At 43.8% G+C, this 15685-nt stretch overlaps 1 protein-coding gene across 1 annotated transcript in view; it reads left to right on the plus strand.

The window, feature by feature from the left end:
* LOC144762613 (ribonuclease T2-like) overlaps positions 1-12777 on the plus strand; it is a 155360-nt gene extending 142583 nt beyond the window's left edge. Inside the window, exons 8-9 of the mRNA XM_078647840.1 lie at positions 8572-8646; positions 10142-12777. Coding sequence (XP_078503966.1) covers positions 8572-8646; positions 10142-10336 — 270 coding nt within the window. The 3' untranslated portion in view covers positions 10337-12777. The remainder of the gene's footprint in view (positions 1-8571; positions 8647-10141) is intronic.
* Positions 12778-15685: the final 2908 nt, after the last annotated feature.

Consider the following 15685-nt stretch of genomic DNA (forward strand, 5'->3'; position numbering starts at 1 on the left):
GAATGTAGATAGATTGGTTGAGGAGAGTGGGTAGGCTTTAAAGGTACTGTATCCTTATATCTGGCCTCAATGGAGAGGCCAAAACAGGTCTTTCAGTATTGGGGTGATGTCATCAAAGGTACGGGTACTGGAGATTAAGCGAGCTGCTGAATGCAGGATGGCCTTGAGAGGGGCAAGGGAGGATTTAGGGACTGAGATGAATCACATTCACATCAACCACACAGTAGATTACCAAGTATTTTACAACAAGGCAGAAATCGGATGATTAGAAGGGCTTGAAATATCTTTCAGTGAGCAAAAAGACATTCTGGTACAGTTAGTTATGCGATAAATGTGTTATGTCATTGATAAAGAAAGGCCTTTTCGTTTACCAGACATTTTACTTTTGATAAAAAGCAGAGAGTTGAGCCCAGTGGAATGCACCTCTTTAGCCATTCTGTGTTCAATTTGCTGTTGTTGTGTTTCTGTGAGATAATGTGGGTTGATTCACTAAGGTGAACTTACACTTTTGTGTAAGTTTACCGTTGTTTGCTATTCACAAAGGTATATTACGAATAGGGTTCTCAGTGTTATGATATATATATTTTTAACATTTCCATCTGCGAATATCCATATTTATTTTTGGGCAATTTTATTGGTATTTATCCATATTTATTTTATGTTTTCAGAATAAACAGTCATAAAAAGGTATATTTCCACATTTATTTAACAGTTAAACATCCATTCATACTTATATGGAAAACTGAGCTTTAATTACGAGTAGCATATTTACGACTACTGAGTTTTAAACACAAAAAGATAGGAGAGTCCTATCTTTTTATGTACAGAGACTCCACACTCGTAAATATTCTACTTATATAATACCTTTGTGAATAGCAAATATACGTAAACTTACACACAGTGTAAGTTTACCTTTGTGCATTCTGTATAATCTTGCTTGTGGCCACCCAGCTTGGCCACTTGACTTAACAAGCTGATGTCTTATGGTGAGTTAGTTTCCAAGCAGATCTGTGTGTCATCTGCACTTTAGAGGATTCCAACACCTGTTCCCGCTATTAAGTCGTTCAGCTGCGCCACATTAAAGTTGAGTAGTATGGGTGCAGGAATAGAACCTCATGGCAGGAATGTTTTTGTGACAGGCGGCAGCACATAATATGACTAGTGGTTTGTGACTGGTGAGTAGTTAAAGACTTTATTCTAGAGAGATACATGCTCTTGAGAAGTCTTACATGATCAATGATGACAGGCACTTCCTTTGTCAAGTATGTCACTTTTTCTATTGAATGTGTTTAAGGATTCAGTGCTACAATCTTTTCGAATGTCAGTTTGGTAGAAGATCGTTGTTTTTTGATGTTCGATAAAAGTTGAGTTGAGATTATTTCTTTTTTCCATGGCTTTACCCAGCCACGGGAAGTTGGTGCTGAGTCTGTTGTTTGGCAGGCCCTCAGGGTTAACATCTGGTTTCTTAGGGGTAGAATATTTTACCCATTGCTGAGTTGATGTTTCAGTTTCTTTTTGGCTAAGAAGCGGTGACAAATGGTTGCTGTCTTCCTCTGTTCTGCTTGCTCTTCTGAAGGAAGGACGAGAACACATGGTGCGGTTTGGTGCTTTGTGTGGCGTCACATCAGGGAAAATGGGAGCAATGGTGCCACCTACCAGTGCTGGAGAGCTGTTACAAAATTTTCAGATCCAGTCTGGTGCCTGGGATAAGTTCACTTGGTGAGGAATCTGCAGGTGGAGTAACCACAAGAAAGATTGTTATGATCATTATCGCAGGTAAGTAACATTTTCTTTAGCATCCTAGTTGCTGAGCAGGCCTTTTTCCTGTTCTCTGCACTTGGAGGATTGGCTTACCTGCCTCTCCCCTCTGAAGTACTGCCTAATCTCATGTAGCCAGGTCCGGTCTTTGCTGAATCCTGTGTGCCTAGATAGTGCATGTAGGCTGCGTAGGTGAATGGTGGTTTGTGCCTGGACAATGTACACTGTTAAAGGGAGTTCATTAGAAACCATCTTGAATGGTGTTGGAGGTAGCCTGCTAGGATAGTTTTGTGTATTGCTAGTATTCCTGAAACTTTTTATTAGTGTCATTCTCTGAATTGTGGGATTGAGTAATTCTCCCTTTAAAAGTGGAGAGATTACTTTTTGCTGTGTCCTGCCATTTTCTCCTTCCTGGATCATTCGCATTAAATTAGGTGGCGGGTGTTCGGAGTCTGGTGGCAGCGGTCTCCTTCAAAGTACAAAACGTTCCTCCTCTTTCCCCTGTTATGGTTTTCTCCCAGTAGAGAGTCCAGGCATTTACCCCCATTCCCTGCAGTCACCCGGAGAAAGTGTGTGTCTGCTCTGGGAGAAGAGAGATGCACAAAGTGAATGAACTGCTTTGAAATGACTCCAGGTCAGCACATATGTAATACACAAATCATGCGTGAGAAAGGCGTAAAAGAGAAGGAATGAAACTGCAAGTGTGTGTCCCTGCAGTGTACCAGTGCAGGCGAAGCCCCACTGGGTGTTGTGAAATATTTTGAGAAGCTGCCCAAGGCCTTGACAACCAACTTCCCAGAAATAAGTTTGCAGAAGAAGCTGTCTCTGGTCCTTGTTCAGTTCTGTGTCTATATCTCCAAACCACCACTGAGTAAACTTTGAACTGCTTGCTTCCATACCCTGAGTGACTTACAAAAGGGGTGTACATAATACCAGGTTATCTATGTACATAGTAGATCAGGCCCTGGGACATCAGTGGAAAATTGAAGGAACTAACTCTGCTGTGGCCGAGTAACCCTCTGTCCCCTAGTTCCCTATTACTTGGTCTGCCGAATGGTTTGCTTTAACATTAAATAATGAAGTACGCTCCCATATCAAGTCACATGAGTGAACCAGAAACCGTGTCTAGGGGGCTAAGGAGCCCTCACCCAAAAATATATATATATATTTAAAAAAAGCAAAGATTGTCCCATGGTCCCTACCATTGAAGTGCACTATCTTCTGTGTGGCTGATGACATTGTGCATCAGCAGAATAGTATCACTCACACAAAGGTGTCCATTGGTTTTAGTGGATAACCCATTACCCAATGGATGACAATGCCTGACTGAAAGACCTGTATGAAAAGATAGATATATATATATACTTATAAAAAAAACACCAAGGTTGCCCATGTGGGGAGCCGCACACCTCCAGACTCACACAGCCACGTAGGTGGAAGAATGCACGGCAAGCACTTTGCGTTCCTGTTGGGCCATACGCGTTTCTGGCTTGAACTCCCTTGATCACTGGCATAGAGGGGCAGGAAACCAGTTTCAAAGAACACTTCTTTATTACATAATTAGAGTCCCCTTCCTGATGGGCGTTGCCACTGAGGCATGCTGGTTATGGTAGTCCCAAAGTAAATGCCCATGGACTCGATGTTCTCTTACCAAGTGGCCCCAGTCCTGCCACTCAATTATGATAAAATCCCCTGTAGGGAGGAAAGCTGGATGCGCCTGCTGTTGTAAGGCTCCAATATCGCCACGTGCGAGGCTCCGTTGGTCCCAATGAGTGCAAGCAATTTCTCGCACCCGGGGACCGCCATTCTGTGTCGGGGCTCGCCGCGGCCGAGCGAGCCGCTATTTACAAAAAAACACCAAGGTTGCCCATGTGGGGAGCCGCACATCTCCAGACTCACACCGCCACGTAGGTGGAAGAATGCATGGCAAGCACTTCGCGTTCCTGTTGGGCCATACGCGTTTAGGGTTTGAACGCCCTTGATCATTGGCATGGAGGGGCAGGAAACCGGTTTCAAAGAACACTTCTTTATTACATAATTAGAGTCCCCGCCCCTATGGGCGTTGTCACTGAGGCATGCTGGTTATGGTAGTCCCAAAGTAAATGCCCACTGCTGCAAGAAATTGCTTGCACTCATTGGGACCAACGGAGCCTCGCACGTGGTGACATTGGAGGCTTACAACAGCAGGCGCATCCAGCTTTCCTCCCTACAGGGGATTTTATCATAATTGAGTGGCAGGACTGGGGCCACTTGGTGAGAGAACATCGAGTCCATGGGCATTTACTTTGGGACTACCATAACCAGCATACCTCAGTGACAACGCCCATCGGGGAGGGGACTCTAATTATGTAATAAAGAAGTGTTCTTTGAAACCAGTTTCCTGCCCCTCTATGCCAGTGATCAAGGGCGTTCAAGCCCGAAACACGTATGGCCCAATAGGAACGCGAAGTGCTTGCCGTGCATTCTTCCACCTACGTGGCGGTGTGAGTCTGGAGGTGTGCGGCTCCCCACATGGGCAACCTTGGTGTGTGTATATCTATCTATCTATCTATCTATCTATCTATCTATCTATCTATCTATCTATCTATCTATCTATCTATCTATCTATCTATCTATCTATCTATCTATCTATCTATCTATCTATCTATCTATCTATCTATCTATCTAGATAGATAGATAGATAGATAGATAGATAGATAGATAGATAGATAGATAGATAGATAGATAGATAGATAGATAGATAGATAGATAGATAGATAGATAGATAGATTATCTATCTATCTATTTATTCTTGGCTTGTGCCAGACCTAAAAATGTATTAGGCAAATTAGAGCTCAGAAATGGATGCAACTTCCTTTGTCAGAAAAAATCAGTTTAGCTACAACAGAAATATTACATCGGGGGAACAAAGCTGAACTGCTCCTTGTTTTTACATCGAGAGCTAATGTACATAAGGAGAATGTTGATCAAAGTACCAACACTAGGGGCAGGCACTTGCATACACATTTCAACATAATGCAGACCTTCTGTCAATTCTGTGCTGACCTATCCTCCTCAGAATCTTCGCCGGAGGCAACAATAGAGATTCCACCTGTCTGCCGTCCGGATGTCACTCCTCATTCAGTAACAAGCTGAAACCCTATATATACTCTGATATCACAGTGGAGGTGTTGATCTCCGGAATAGCCAAATGACTTCCCAGTGAAGCTCCGGTTCCTATAGCTGCACTCTTCTATCTATAAGACTTCTAACTTGCTCATTACACTGATCTCAACATGCTTTGATGGGTTATCAGAAAACTTAAAGACAAACCCATACCGTTCAATACTTAGAAGTTCTTCATCCCCAGGACATCCAACGGGAAATCCCCTGTGCAGAGAAGGTGGCAGACATAAATAGAAGGCAATCTGCGAGGATGAATGGTCTAGCGTTTTTTATAGATCTCGTACCACCGCAATTAGCCCCTCCTGCAGACAAGCGATGCTAAAAAACCAGTTTATGTCTGAATTATGCTCCTCCAGCATCCATAGTTGGATCCCAACAAAGCCACCTGTTTGATGGATGAAGTGTGGGGACAAGGGCATTGAGGCAGACCAATGTCCTCGGCCCTCTATGCTGCATAAGCAATTGCAATCACTGCCCTATGGGGACCCGAGTCTGCCCCAGATTGCAATGCATGTTTACACAATCTGTGGGAGCAGGGCTGGCTTTAGGGCAGTGCAGCCGGTGCAGCTGACCTGGGGAGCGGGGCGCTGTGTTTAGCAATATTTTATGATTTAAAAACACCTGCTGCACAGTTCCTTGTGCGTCCAGTTTCCAGACAGCATTAAAAATGTCAAGACAACTCTTGTGATAATATTCCTGCTAGAGAGAGCGAGAGAGAGAGATCGGAGTTTTGTCGAGGGGCAGTTGGCACTTGCCATAAAGTAGCGCAGAGAGTTAATATGCCTGCTGCAAAGAACTCTTACCATGCATATATCACAGGTCTGTATTTAATGTGGATAGCTGAGTGGATTACTGCTTTTGTCACAGAGAACGTTTTGTTTACGCAGTTCATAAGATACAACCCTAAAATAGAACGGTGACTGTTACGAGCTGCCATTAAAGAGCTGCATACAAACTGCATAACATAGGTTAGGACGTTCTGTTTTCTTCTCCCCCCAGTCTTTCGTTATATATTGATAATGTTGCTGAAAAGTGCTTGTTTGGGTAGATATATCTTATAAGAAAAGTCAGCCTTTACCAGTGCTTTAAAGCAAATTAAATGTATGTTAGAGAGGGGCTATGGAGCGATAAGGGACACTTTTGCCCGGTGGTAGTGAGGGAATCCGAGGAGAAGGTCATGGGGGGGTGGGGGTCCTGCTGTAATCCTTAATCACCTGTACACACCAATGGCCTCAACATCTACAGAGGGGAGGGAGACTTGTGGACATCTCGGTTACGACGTACAAAACAACAAGAGAAAGATTAAACGGAAACCTGACCTAAAAATCGTGCACTGAAAAGTGTGCGTCCTTCGTGCTTTGTTGCTGTTCCACGCAGATACAATTGGACGTTTGTCTCCGTCATTTCCGGTCTGAAGTGCAGACTTTCACGGGACAGGCTTGCACCCTACAATTAGCTTTGATCACCTTGCATTTGGACTATGCTAATGGCCTGTATACCGGACTGTCTGCTGGTCTATGCCACCGAATACCAGACAGTCCAGAATGCTGCAGTACGACTGGTTGGTGGCATTTCCCTACGTGAACATATCTCGCCCCACCGCCGTAGACTTCACTGGCTGCCCATACAAAAAAGGGCAGAATTCAAAGCACTGGTACTGGCCCACCGTGCACTGAGGGGCAAGGGCTCTGCTCATCTTTCCTCCTGCCTCACCCCTTACCGCAATACCAGGTCCCTTCGTTCTACCTCAAAAAACCTTCTCACCATTCCCAGGTTAAAAAAAACCCGTACAGGCGGAAAAACCTTTCAGGTATGCGCCTTTACCCTTTGGAATAAGTTACCTGACCCTATCCGAATGATCCAGGAGGAACTTCCATTCCGGAAAGCCTTAAAAACGTATCTGTTTTGTTGAATATCCCTCCCTCAATATAAGATCTAACTCAGCTTAAATTGCACAGGAGCGCCGGGACACCCCGTTGGGGTATCTGTGCGCTATAATAAAATACACTAAATAAATAAATAAATAAGTGCAGACTTTCACGGGACAGGCTTGCACCCTACGATTATTAGAGCAGAAGTGTAATAGGAGCTTGGGGCTGCATGCCACTGCATTTTCATTTTTTGTCGCTGTATGTTCTATGCATGTTGTATTATGCATTTCTCCTTCGCGTTGGTGTTATGCTGCTAGCTTGCTAGGAGGGCGTGTGCACTTTTCAGGTAAGTTTTTCGCAAAATGCTCATAGGTCATCACATCAGGCGTAAGAAAGGCTAGAAAGCCCCCAGTAGGGTTATGCATGTAGTGCTTTCACTACAGCATTGTACTTCAGCTTTCCGCATAATTACTTTTTACTAAAGATGTCGGCGGGGTTGCCTGGCAGAGTGCTGTAGACCGATTTATGAATGCTTCTTAGGTTCACAGCGGGTTTTCAATGTTCCCCAAACGTGCAGCAGTGCGCGTGGTAAATTGTAAAGGAGTTGATTCCGTGCGCCCGCATTGCTTGCAGACATAGACATTGTTCCTGCCTGCAAGAATCCTGACTGTTTATTGGCTGGAACATACTTTTCTTCGGTAAAGATATTGCGTTTGATAGTAAATTGTGAGAAGCGTAGGCAAGGCACTGACACTGGAACGCGGACAAGGCACTACAGTCCAGACTGAGCTTTCCAAACTGTGTGTCCCGACATAGTACTGTGTCGCCTGCAAAGGGTAGGTGTGTCGCAGGATGATACCAGTATTAATGGGCACTTAGCACATAACTGCTGCTAATTAAGAGGCATTCCTTTGAAAGAGTGTCCGCAAACAGCGCAGCAGCGCGGACTCCCTGACACTCTGCTCTATGGGGGCCGGGAGATTCGCAACAAAGCAGTAAATGATATTTTAAAGACTTGCAAAGTACTGGGGTGTGGCTGTGTGTGTGTCCAGGAAGCTGTCTCTGCCCAGGCTGAAACACACACGGGGTGAGGGGACAGAGGGTGACCGACAGAGGGAGATAGAGGGAGACAGAGGGAAAGGGGGACAGTGGGAGGGAGACAGAGGGAGGGAGACAGAGGGAGAGGGAGGGAGACAGAGGGAGAGGGAGGGAGACAGAAGGAGAGGGAGGGAGACAGAGGGAGACGGCGAGTGAGAGATAGAGGGAGAGAGAGGGAGGGAGACAGGAACGGAGACAAAGGGAGGGAGATAGAGGGACGGAAACAGGGAGACAGAGAGGAAGACTGAAAAAGGGAGGAGGGCGATAGGGAGCGAGATAGAGGGAGCGAGACAGACAGAGGGAGGTAGACAGACAGAGGGAGACAGACAGCGGGAGACAGAGGGAGAGACCGGGAGGGAGACAGAGGGAGGGAGACAGAGGGAGAGAGAGGGAGGGAGACAGAGAGAGGGAAACAATTAGAGAGAGAGAGAGAGAGACAGAGTGAGTAAGGTTAACTATACTGCCTGACTGTCCCAAAATGATGCATCTCCAAAAAGTGTCACCAACATGAAAAGTTTGGAAAGGTGTGCACTACACCCTCAAAAGGCTGAACCGAGCCGGTTGATAATATTTAAAGAATATTTAACATTCATGTGCATGATCATAGAAAAATAACATGCATGGTGCTGGAGCAGACCTAGTGAGTGCTTGCCAATGATCTGTTGTGTCCGTTTTCTAGGTCGATGATATCAGAAATGCAGTTTACCAGGTATACGGAGTGATGCCAAAAATCCAGTGCTTTCCGTTAAAGGAGGTAAGTCTCCTGTCCAGTCCCATCCCCAGTCTCATCCCCTTTACATTAAGAAATAAGCAAGAGGCGAGTTGGGCACGTGGGGGGGGCTGCACTGATAAAGGCTGTAAGGAGAGGATCCAGGGAGCTGTAGTGAAACAAGTAGGTTTATTAGACCAAAGAGGTTTATTAGACCAAAGTCCAACTCGGATTGTAGGATAATTCCTATATGACACCAGGGAAAACATTGAAAGGACCTCCGCCCATTAACTAATGAGTGATGCGAGCTCCCTTTGGTGGAATACTTGTGAGTGACATTCCATATACATTGTACGCTCTCAAGACACTGACATCACACAGCGGCACATGAGTAAGGGTTACAAGACCTAGCGCACTCCATTTAAATGAAGAAAATGTTCAAGGAAGCGCACAAATTAATACTAAACATGATAAATCAGCCACAGTGCAAACGCTTATTTTCACAACATATCTCAACTAATGCACATCAATCAATACCGCATAGAACCACACCATTGAATACAGAACTACACTAGACTGCATTGCTATGGTAGTAACCGTACACAGGAGCACCCAGCCTCATCCATGAATATTGCATTTTGCGATTCCTTAATTGCGTACAATAAGGAATCGCAATTAAGGAATTGCAAACTGCAATGCATCAAGAAATCGCTATAAAATTAGTGATTTCTTAAAATTCCTTAATTGCGATTCTCTAATTGAGAATCGCAATTAAGGAATACCTCCCCATCCATTCCTATGGGCCTAGAGGCCCATAGGAATGAAAGGAAAGACATTCTTAATTTGCAATTCACTGTTAGAAATTCGCAAATTAAGAATGCAATTTCAAGGGTGCAGGGGTGTCCACAGGACACCCTGTTGCACCCCTGAAATCTGCTTAGAAGTACATTTTTCGCACATGTGTGTGTAAAATGGAACTTTGAAAAATGCACTTTAGTGCATTTTTCAAAGTTTTCGCAAATTACCATGAAGGTCAACTTCATGGTAATTTGCTCCCCTTATTTGCGAATTCGCAAATTTTTACAGTTTGATGCATTGCATTTTAAGGAATCTCAATTTGAGATTCTTTAAATGCAATCGCATATGAAGAAATGGCAATTTTGCGATTTCTTAAATTGCGAAAAATAAAAAAATGTTAATGCATCCCAAAAATGGAAATTGCATTCGCAAACGGCCGATTTTTGCGATTCGCACCATTTGCGAATGCAATTTCCTTTGATGCATGTGCCCAACCGTAGCATGCACATAGAAGACGCCAAGCCAAATGATGAATGTGGTACACTCGACACAGTGACCTAAGTCGTAAGTTACACATATCAGTCTGACAAACTTAAAACAGATGCACTTATTGAGAATAGGAAGACAAGTGGTTTCAGGTACACAAGGGCTGCGACATACTGCATGCAATATTGTTGGTATTTTTGTTCTTTTCAAAAATAAAAAGATTTAATAAAACAGGATCTGATTTTTCTGTCCACAGCAGGAAGATGTCCAGGTGCTAACTCAGATTGAGATCTGTTTTACCAAAGAATTACAGCCAAGGAACTGCTCTGAGCATGGGGAGGAAGCAATGCGGGGTCGAGCGGTCTCTTGGAATTCAGTCAAAGAGGAGCTCTGCGTGTGCAATGAAACGCGCCCCACCTTCTACCCTCCGATGGGCCAGCTGTGGGTCTGACGCCCAGTGCCTTCGCGCGCCATAGCGGCCTGAAGCCTTTACTCCAAGCGCACATCTGTAACACACACTTTATTTAACGCCGTCAGGATGTGACTGGATGAGACTGACTCTTTCCTGATTGTGCGTTTTCTGTTTGCAGATTCGTACTTTAAATTGTTTAGCAAGTATGCATCAATATGATTTGAGAAATACCCTGGGAAATTGAACTGCTTTTTTTTTGCAAATTCCTTTTAGTTTTGTTTATTTAGAATCAAAGTTTTGATGGAAAAGAAACGTTTCCATAGAAAAAAAATATGGACATTAATAGTTCTTCTATAATCATAGGTGATTGTTAATCATGGTATACCACTCTTGGGCATTAATGGTTCAGCCGAATGTAGACATTTGATATCCAGTTTCATTTGGTACTTTATGTAATTGTATACATTAATATTTAAGTTGCAGGACCTGCAACTACCACATAGGTACTATACTTTGAGCATTTTCGCAGCATCTTACTTAAAATACTAATTTTGTTAATTTTCAAGACAAGCTAAATAACGAACCCTTTAAATGGTAGCCGGGTGGCGGTGAATTTTCTGATGATTGAGTTTGATCTACCAGTACTAATTTTGGGGAAAAATATCTACAAACAGATTGAATTTTAATAATAATTGTAAAGATTTACAAAAACATCCAGAACGTAAAGACATTTATGTAGGTCAAGCCAGTCCTTAAGCACATTCTGACCTTCGTCCGTTCAAACCCAGTCGTATTTTAGGATGGTATTGTTTCCCCAGGGCTCCTTTCCTGTTGACGACCGATATGCATCTGAAAGGGAATGGGGCACAGAGTGTTGTATGTCTACTCTAAGCAATCATGTTCCCTGAGCTGAGTTCCATGGTCTCATTGCAATGGGTTATTTCAATTCATACTCATGCGATGTATCTGCATCTTTTTTTATATCCTTTTGCCCCAGCATAAAAGAGAATATGCTCAATTCCCAATGCCATTTGCACATGCAAATCTATCTTACGCGCACAAATGGCTGGGCTTCCAACTGCTACGAAATCACATACTGATCTTGCATTTAGAAACACTTGTGTTCCTGCATTATAGTTGATGATGACTGCGTAATAGTACATGCTAGGAAGCCCCAGGCAGTCACTAACATGAGTTTCTGTGGGAATTTACAGATTTCTGTCCTATTACCTTTCTTCCCTGGAAGTGTTCTGAGATTTATTGTTGTCAAGAGCAGTAGTAAACCCCTTTCCAGCCTGGGAAGGAGAACAGACTATTCCCGACGTTTGGGATTAAATATTTGCCTTTGCAGAGTTGCTGGCTTACCACAGCACATGTAAAGCGACAACCATGCAGAAGTCTCCATGTAAAATTTCACAATTTTCTTAGCAGTTGGAGCCTGATGCACAAGAGTCTGATTTGCAATAATACCATTAAAAACGCTTGTGCTTTAATGGTACATTCTTTGTACAGCAGCCTTTTTGTCTCTTTTCCAACATTTGAAGCTGAGCAGGGGCCCAACAGATGACATAGCTAATAGCGGTTTTAGGTCTCCTGTGTGACAATGCATGCACTCTAGCTTGCAAAGGGTGGTGGTAATAAAGGACTTCGAGCCCGTCCATTGTTTACCAACCGTTTGCTTCATTGTTACTCTTCTTTGCTGCTTCCTAATTGGCCAGCTTGTGCCAGGCGTCACTTCTTTTTCTTTCTATGGAGCATGGACCAAGCACCGATTGATTAATCTTAATTAGTGTCCATCAACTGATTGCACTGTGATTGAGGTACGAGCTTCAGGACATTTCCTGTTTCAATTTCTCTTGCTGCTTTTTCTGTTCATTCTGTTTTCTAACACATTTTTGGACAATATTTATCTACACCTGCAGCTTTTGGCTTACTAGTGCAACTAAAATAAAATTAGATTTTACGTGGGTTGGATTAAGCTGTTATAATGTATAAATGCCAAACTAACAACACATTTACAGCTTTATGATGCTTGTCGCTGCACTCCTGTTTCTGTTCATCCCCTTTATGCCTGATACCTTTGCTTTTATTTTAAGTTTGGTTCTTTGTTTAAGTTACTTACATACACATTTGTACTACTCTATGCTACTCCACTGTATGTCACGCCACCTATGCCACTACATGCTAATCTACTCCACTCTACTGCACTCTACACCATGCCACTAACTTTTAGTCATGCTGAACAGCAGTCAAGCTGCTGTAGAACATGGCTAAAAGACATTGGCAAAACCAATAGGTCTAGCATATGCAAAACCTATTTCCTTTGCCAGTGGTTGTTTTACTAAGATCTATTCACTCGTACAATAGAAATGGACAACTGTAAAGTTTAATAGAGTGATAACTTTGTTTGTACAGTTGAAGATCTTATCGTAACAGAGCTGTGTTGGGCCGTTGAAACCTGAATAAACAAGTCCTCTAAATGGAGAAAACTCCATGAATATTATTGATTAATTTATTCCTGCACTCACATTTCACTGGCTGGCTTGTTTCACCAGTTTTATGTATTCAATCAATTGACGTAAGCTGTTGCATACTGCACATCCTTTTTATTTTCTGCGTTATAGAGTAGTGAGTCCTGGTCGGAACATTTCCAAGTGTTTGAGTTTTTTTTTAATAAACTCGCACCGACCTTTTGTACAATGATTGTATTATCATGTTAAGGCCTCTTATGAACCCAACCAGCTTGAAAATTCTAGCCTCCCGGTTCAGTGCGGTTCAGATCTTCAGTGATTAATTTGTTTAGGTATACATATGTGATGTTAACACTACTTTAAAATAAATATACTCGAGTGGACTACACTGCCACCCAGTGGAGTAATACTTGATCTCAGGTATTGTCTATTTGCTGAATGTTATATCTTCTAGGAAGGGCTTCTTTTGGAAAACACGCGGGCTATTTGACGTCACATATGAAAAGTTCACTCAATCATCATGTTGTTTGTCACAATAATTCTTTTTTTCCTGTATGCACTCCAGAGAAACAATCCTGTTTTTTACCATTCCCCCCCCCCAGCATTTTTAAAGCCAGTAGAGCTGGCCGTAATTATTGAACGGCATTTACGCAGGAAACACCTGTAGACACGGGCGTCCTCAGGAGGGGCAAGGAGGGCGCCTGCCCCCCCTTGGAGCACCCCTCCTTGCCCCCCCCCTGCGGACACCCATGCTTTTACAGACGCCTTTTGTCCGTAATTCTGGGCCCTGCAGGGAGCAGAGCTGTTCCCTGCCAGAGGCCACTCAACTCCTGAATGGGGCGCCTTGCACGCCTCCTCGCAGCTCCTTCCGCCCATTGTCATTCTGTCTGTGGCTAATTATCACATACAGAATGACAATGGCCAGTTTGAGCTGCTAAAGCATACATCCCACTCTGAACCAATGAGGCAGCTCAGTGGGTTGGGTATGCGCTGCCGAGACCAGCGGACACAGAGCAGTGCTGTGTGTGCCATGACGGGTTTTTCCTCCCTAAGGCCACGAAGTGAACAGGCTCGGCCTCGAGTGCCACTTGACATCAAAACTGCTAGAGGTGGTGTGGAAATACACCCACCCTCTTCAAACTCGTGCTCAATGGCATTCTGGTCCGTGCAGTCCTTTCCTTAATCAGCCATAGGTGAAAGTGCAGGCTGCATCCTAAGGGGGAGTGGCAAACTATGTCTGGACACCAAGACCTCCTTTTAACAGTGTGTAGCCTGAGAGCAAGGGGTCTTCTGAATGAAGTTCGGAGGGGGAGGGTGGGGGGGGGGGCTGTCAATGCATTATCCTCCCAAGTCAAAAATTGAAGTTGCAGCATAGTCCGGATTTCAGATCCCACTAAAACCTACACAGTCTCGTGTCAATAACATATCTATCTGCCAGTATGCACCCTATCATGTCTGGCAGGACGTCCCGACCCTGTGTTTCATTGCCTTATATCCCTCTGTACCCCACTCCCCGCGCTCACTGCCTAAAATCCCTCAGTACCCCTCACCTTGTGCTCACTGCCTTATATCCCTCTGTATCTCACACCTCGCGCTCACTGCCACAACATATCTATCTGTACCCCACACCTCGTGCTCACTGCCACATATCCCTCAGTATCACACTCCTCACACTCACTGCCTGATCGCTCACTTTACCCTGCCATTCTTCTTCTACGCGTTCTCTCCCCTTCCACTCGTTCTACCTCTGTTCACCCCCTTACTTCTTTTAGTACCATACTCCTTTCTCAATACCTCTACTTCTTTTCCTATTCAGTAACGTCTCTCTGACACATCTCTGCACTTCCTTTATATCAACGCACCCCTCTACCTCAACTGTCTACCTCAGTCTTTATTATTCCCTCTTCCTCAGCTGTCTCTACCTTGTCTGACACACCTCACCCTCTCTCTACCTGGTCCTCTCACGTTCTACAACTGCGTTATTCTCCCCTCTCCATCTTTGATTTACCTGTCTGTGCTCATGAATCTTTTTCTTCTACACCTCACTTCTTTGTCTACCCTTCACCCCTCGCTACCCTTCTGTTTGCCTCACTATGGTCTTTACCCGACCTACCTTTCAGTTCCACCTCCCATTTCGCCTCCTTACCTCACAGTGCTCTCCTAGCATGCATCTGTTTCTCCCCTCACCACCATGCCTACCTCTACCCCTCCTTACCTTTCTAACCACCTAACTTCCTACCTTCCTTTTATTCCTGGTAGTGATATTCACAAAAGAGCAACAGAGGGAAAAGAAAAACCTGGTCACCCTCCACTCATCTAACATCAACACAACAAAAACCAGGGTTCTAAGGCGCTTTTTATTAATTTTCTAAATTTCATCAACGTGTGTGAATTGCTGCCCTTTGCTAAAATGTACTACCCTTTTTCTGTGTGCTTTTTAAGGTAGTCACACCACGTACAGTCGCCTTTCTTTAAAAACAATTTTTACACAAGACAGTCCTCCAAGAAAAAAGGGTTTCTTCAAACTGGCCTGATGTAAGCCCCGCAATCACAAACCGTGACAAATAATACAAAAAATTTGAAAGACAAAATTACCCCTCACGTACGCACCACCAATGGAACAGCTGGTTGGTACTCACCAGTTGTGCGCACTTTTATCATCATCGGTGGTCATTTTGTCAAAAAGAAAAGAGAGAAAGAAGTGTCGAAACAAAAATTAGTAGGAATCCAGTGCAGTGAACTGAAATAGGTCACATCCCACGATGTAACCAAGTGTGATATTAAAATTGACAAAAACACTCACAGAGCAATCCTTTATTATTTACTTAGTGTTTTTATCAAACTAAAATGAATAGGTTGCCATTCATGCACACCTTTTCAAATGCCAACATGTTTCTTTGCCGCAATAATTTAGGCA

Source organism: Lissotriton helveticus, chromosome 6, assembly GCF_964261635.1.
Source record: "Lissotriton helveticus chromosome 6, aLisHel1.1, whole genome shotgun sequence".
Classification (NCBI taxonomy): Eukaryota; Metazoa; Chordata; class Amphibia; order Caudata; family Salamandridae; genus Lissotriton; species Lissotriton helveticus.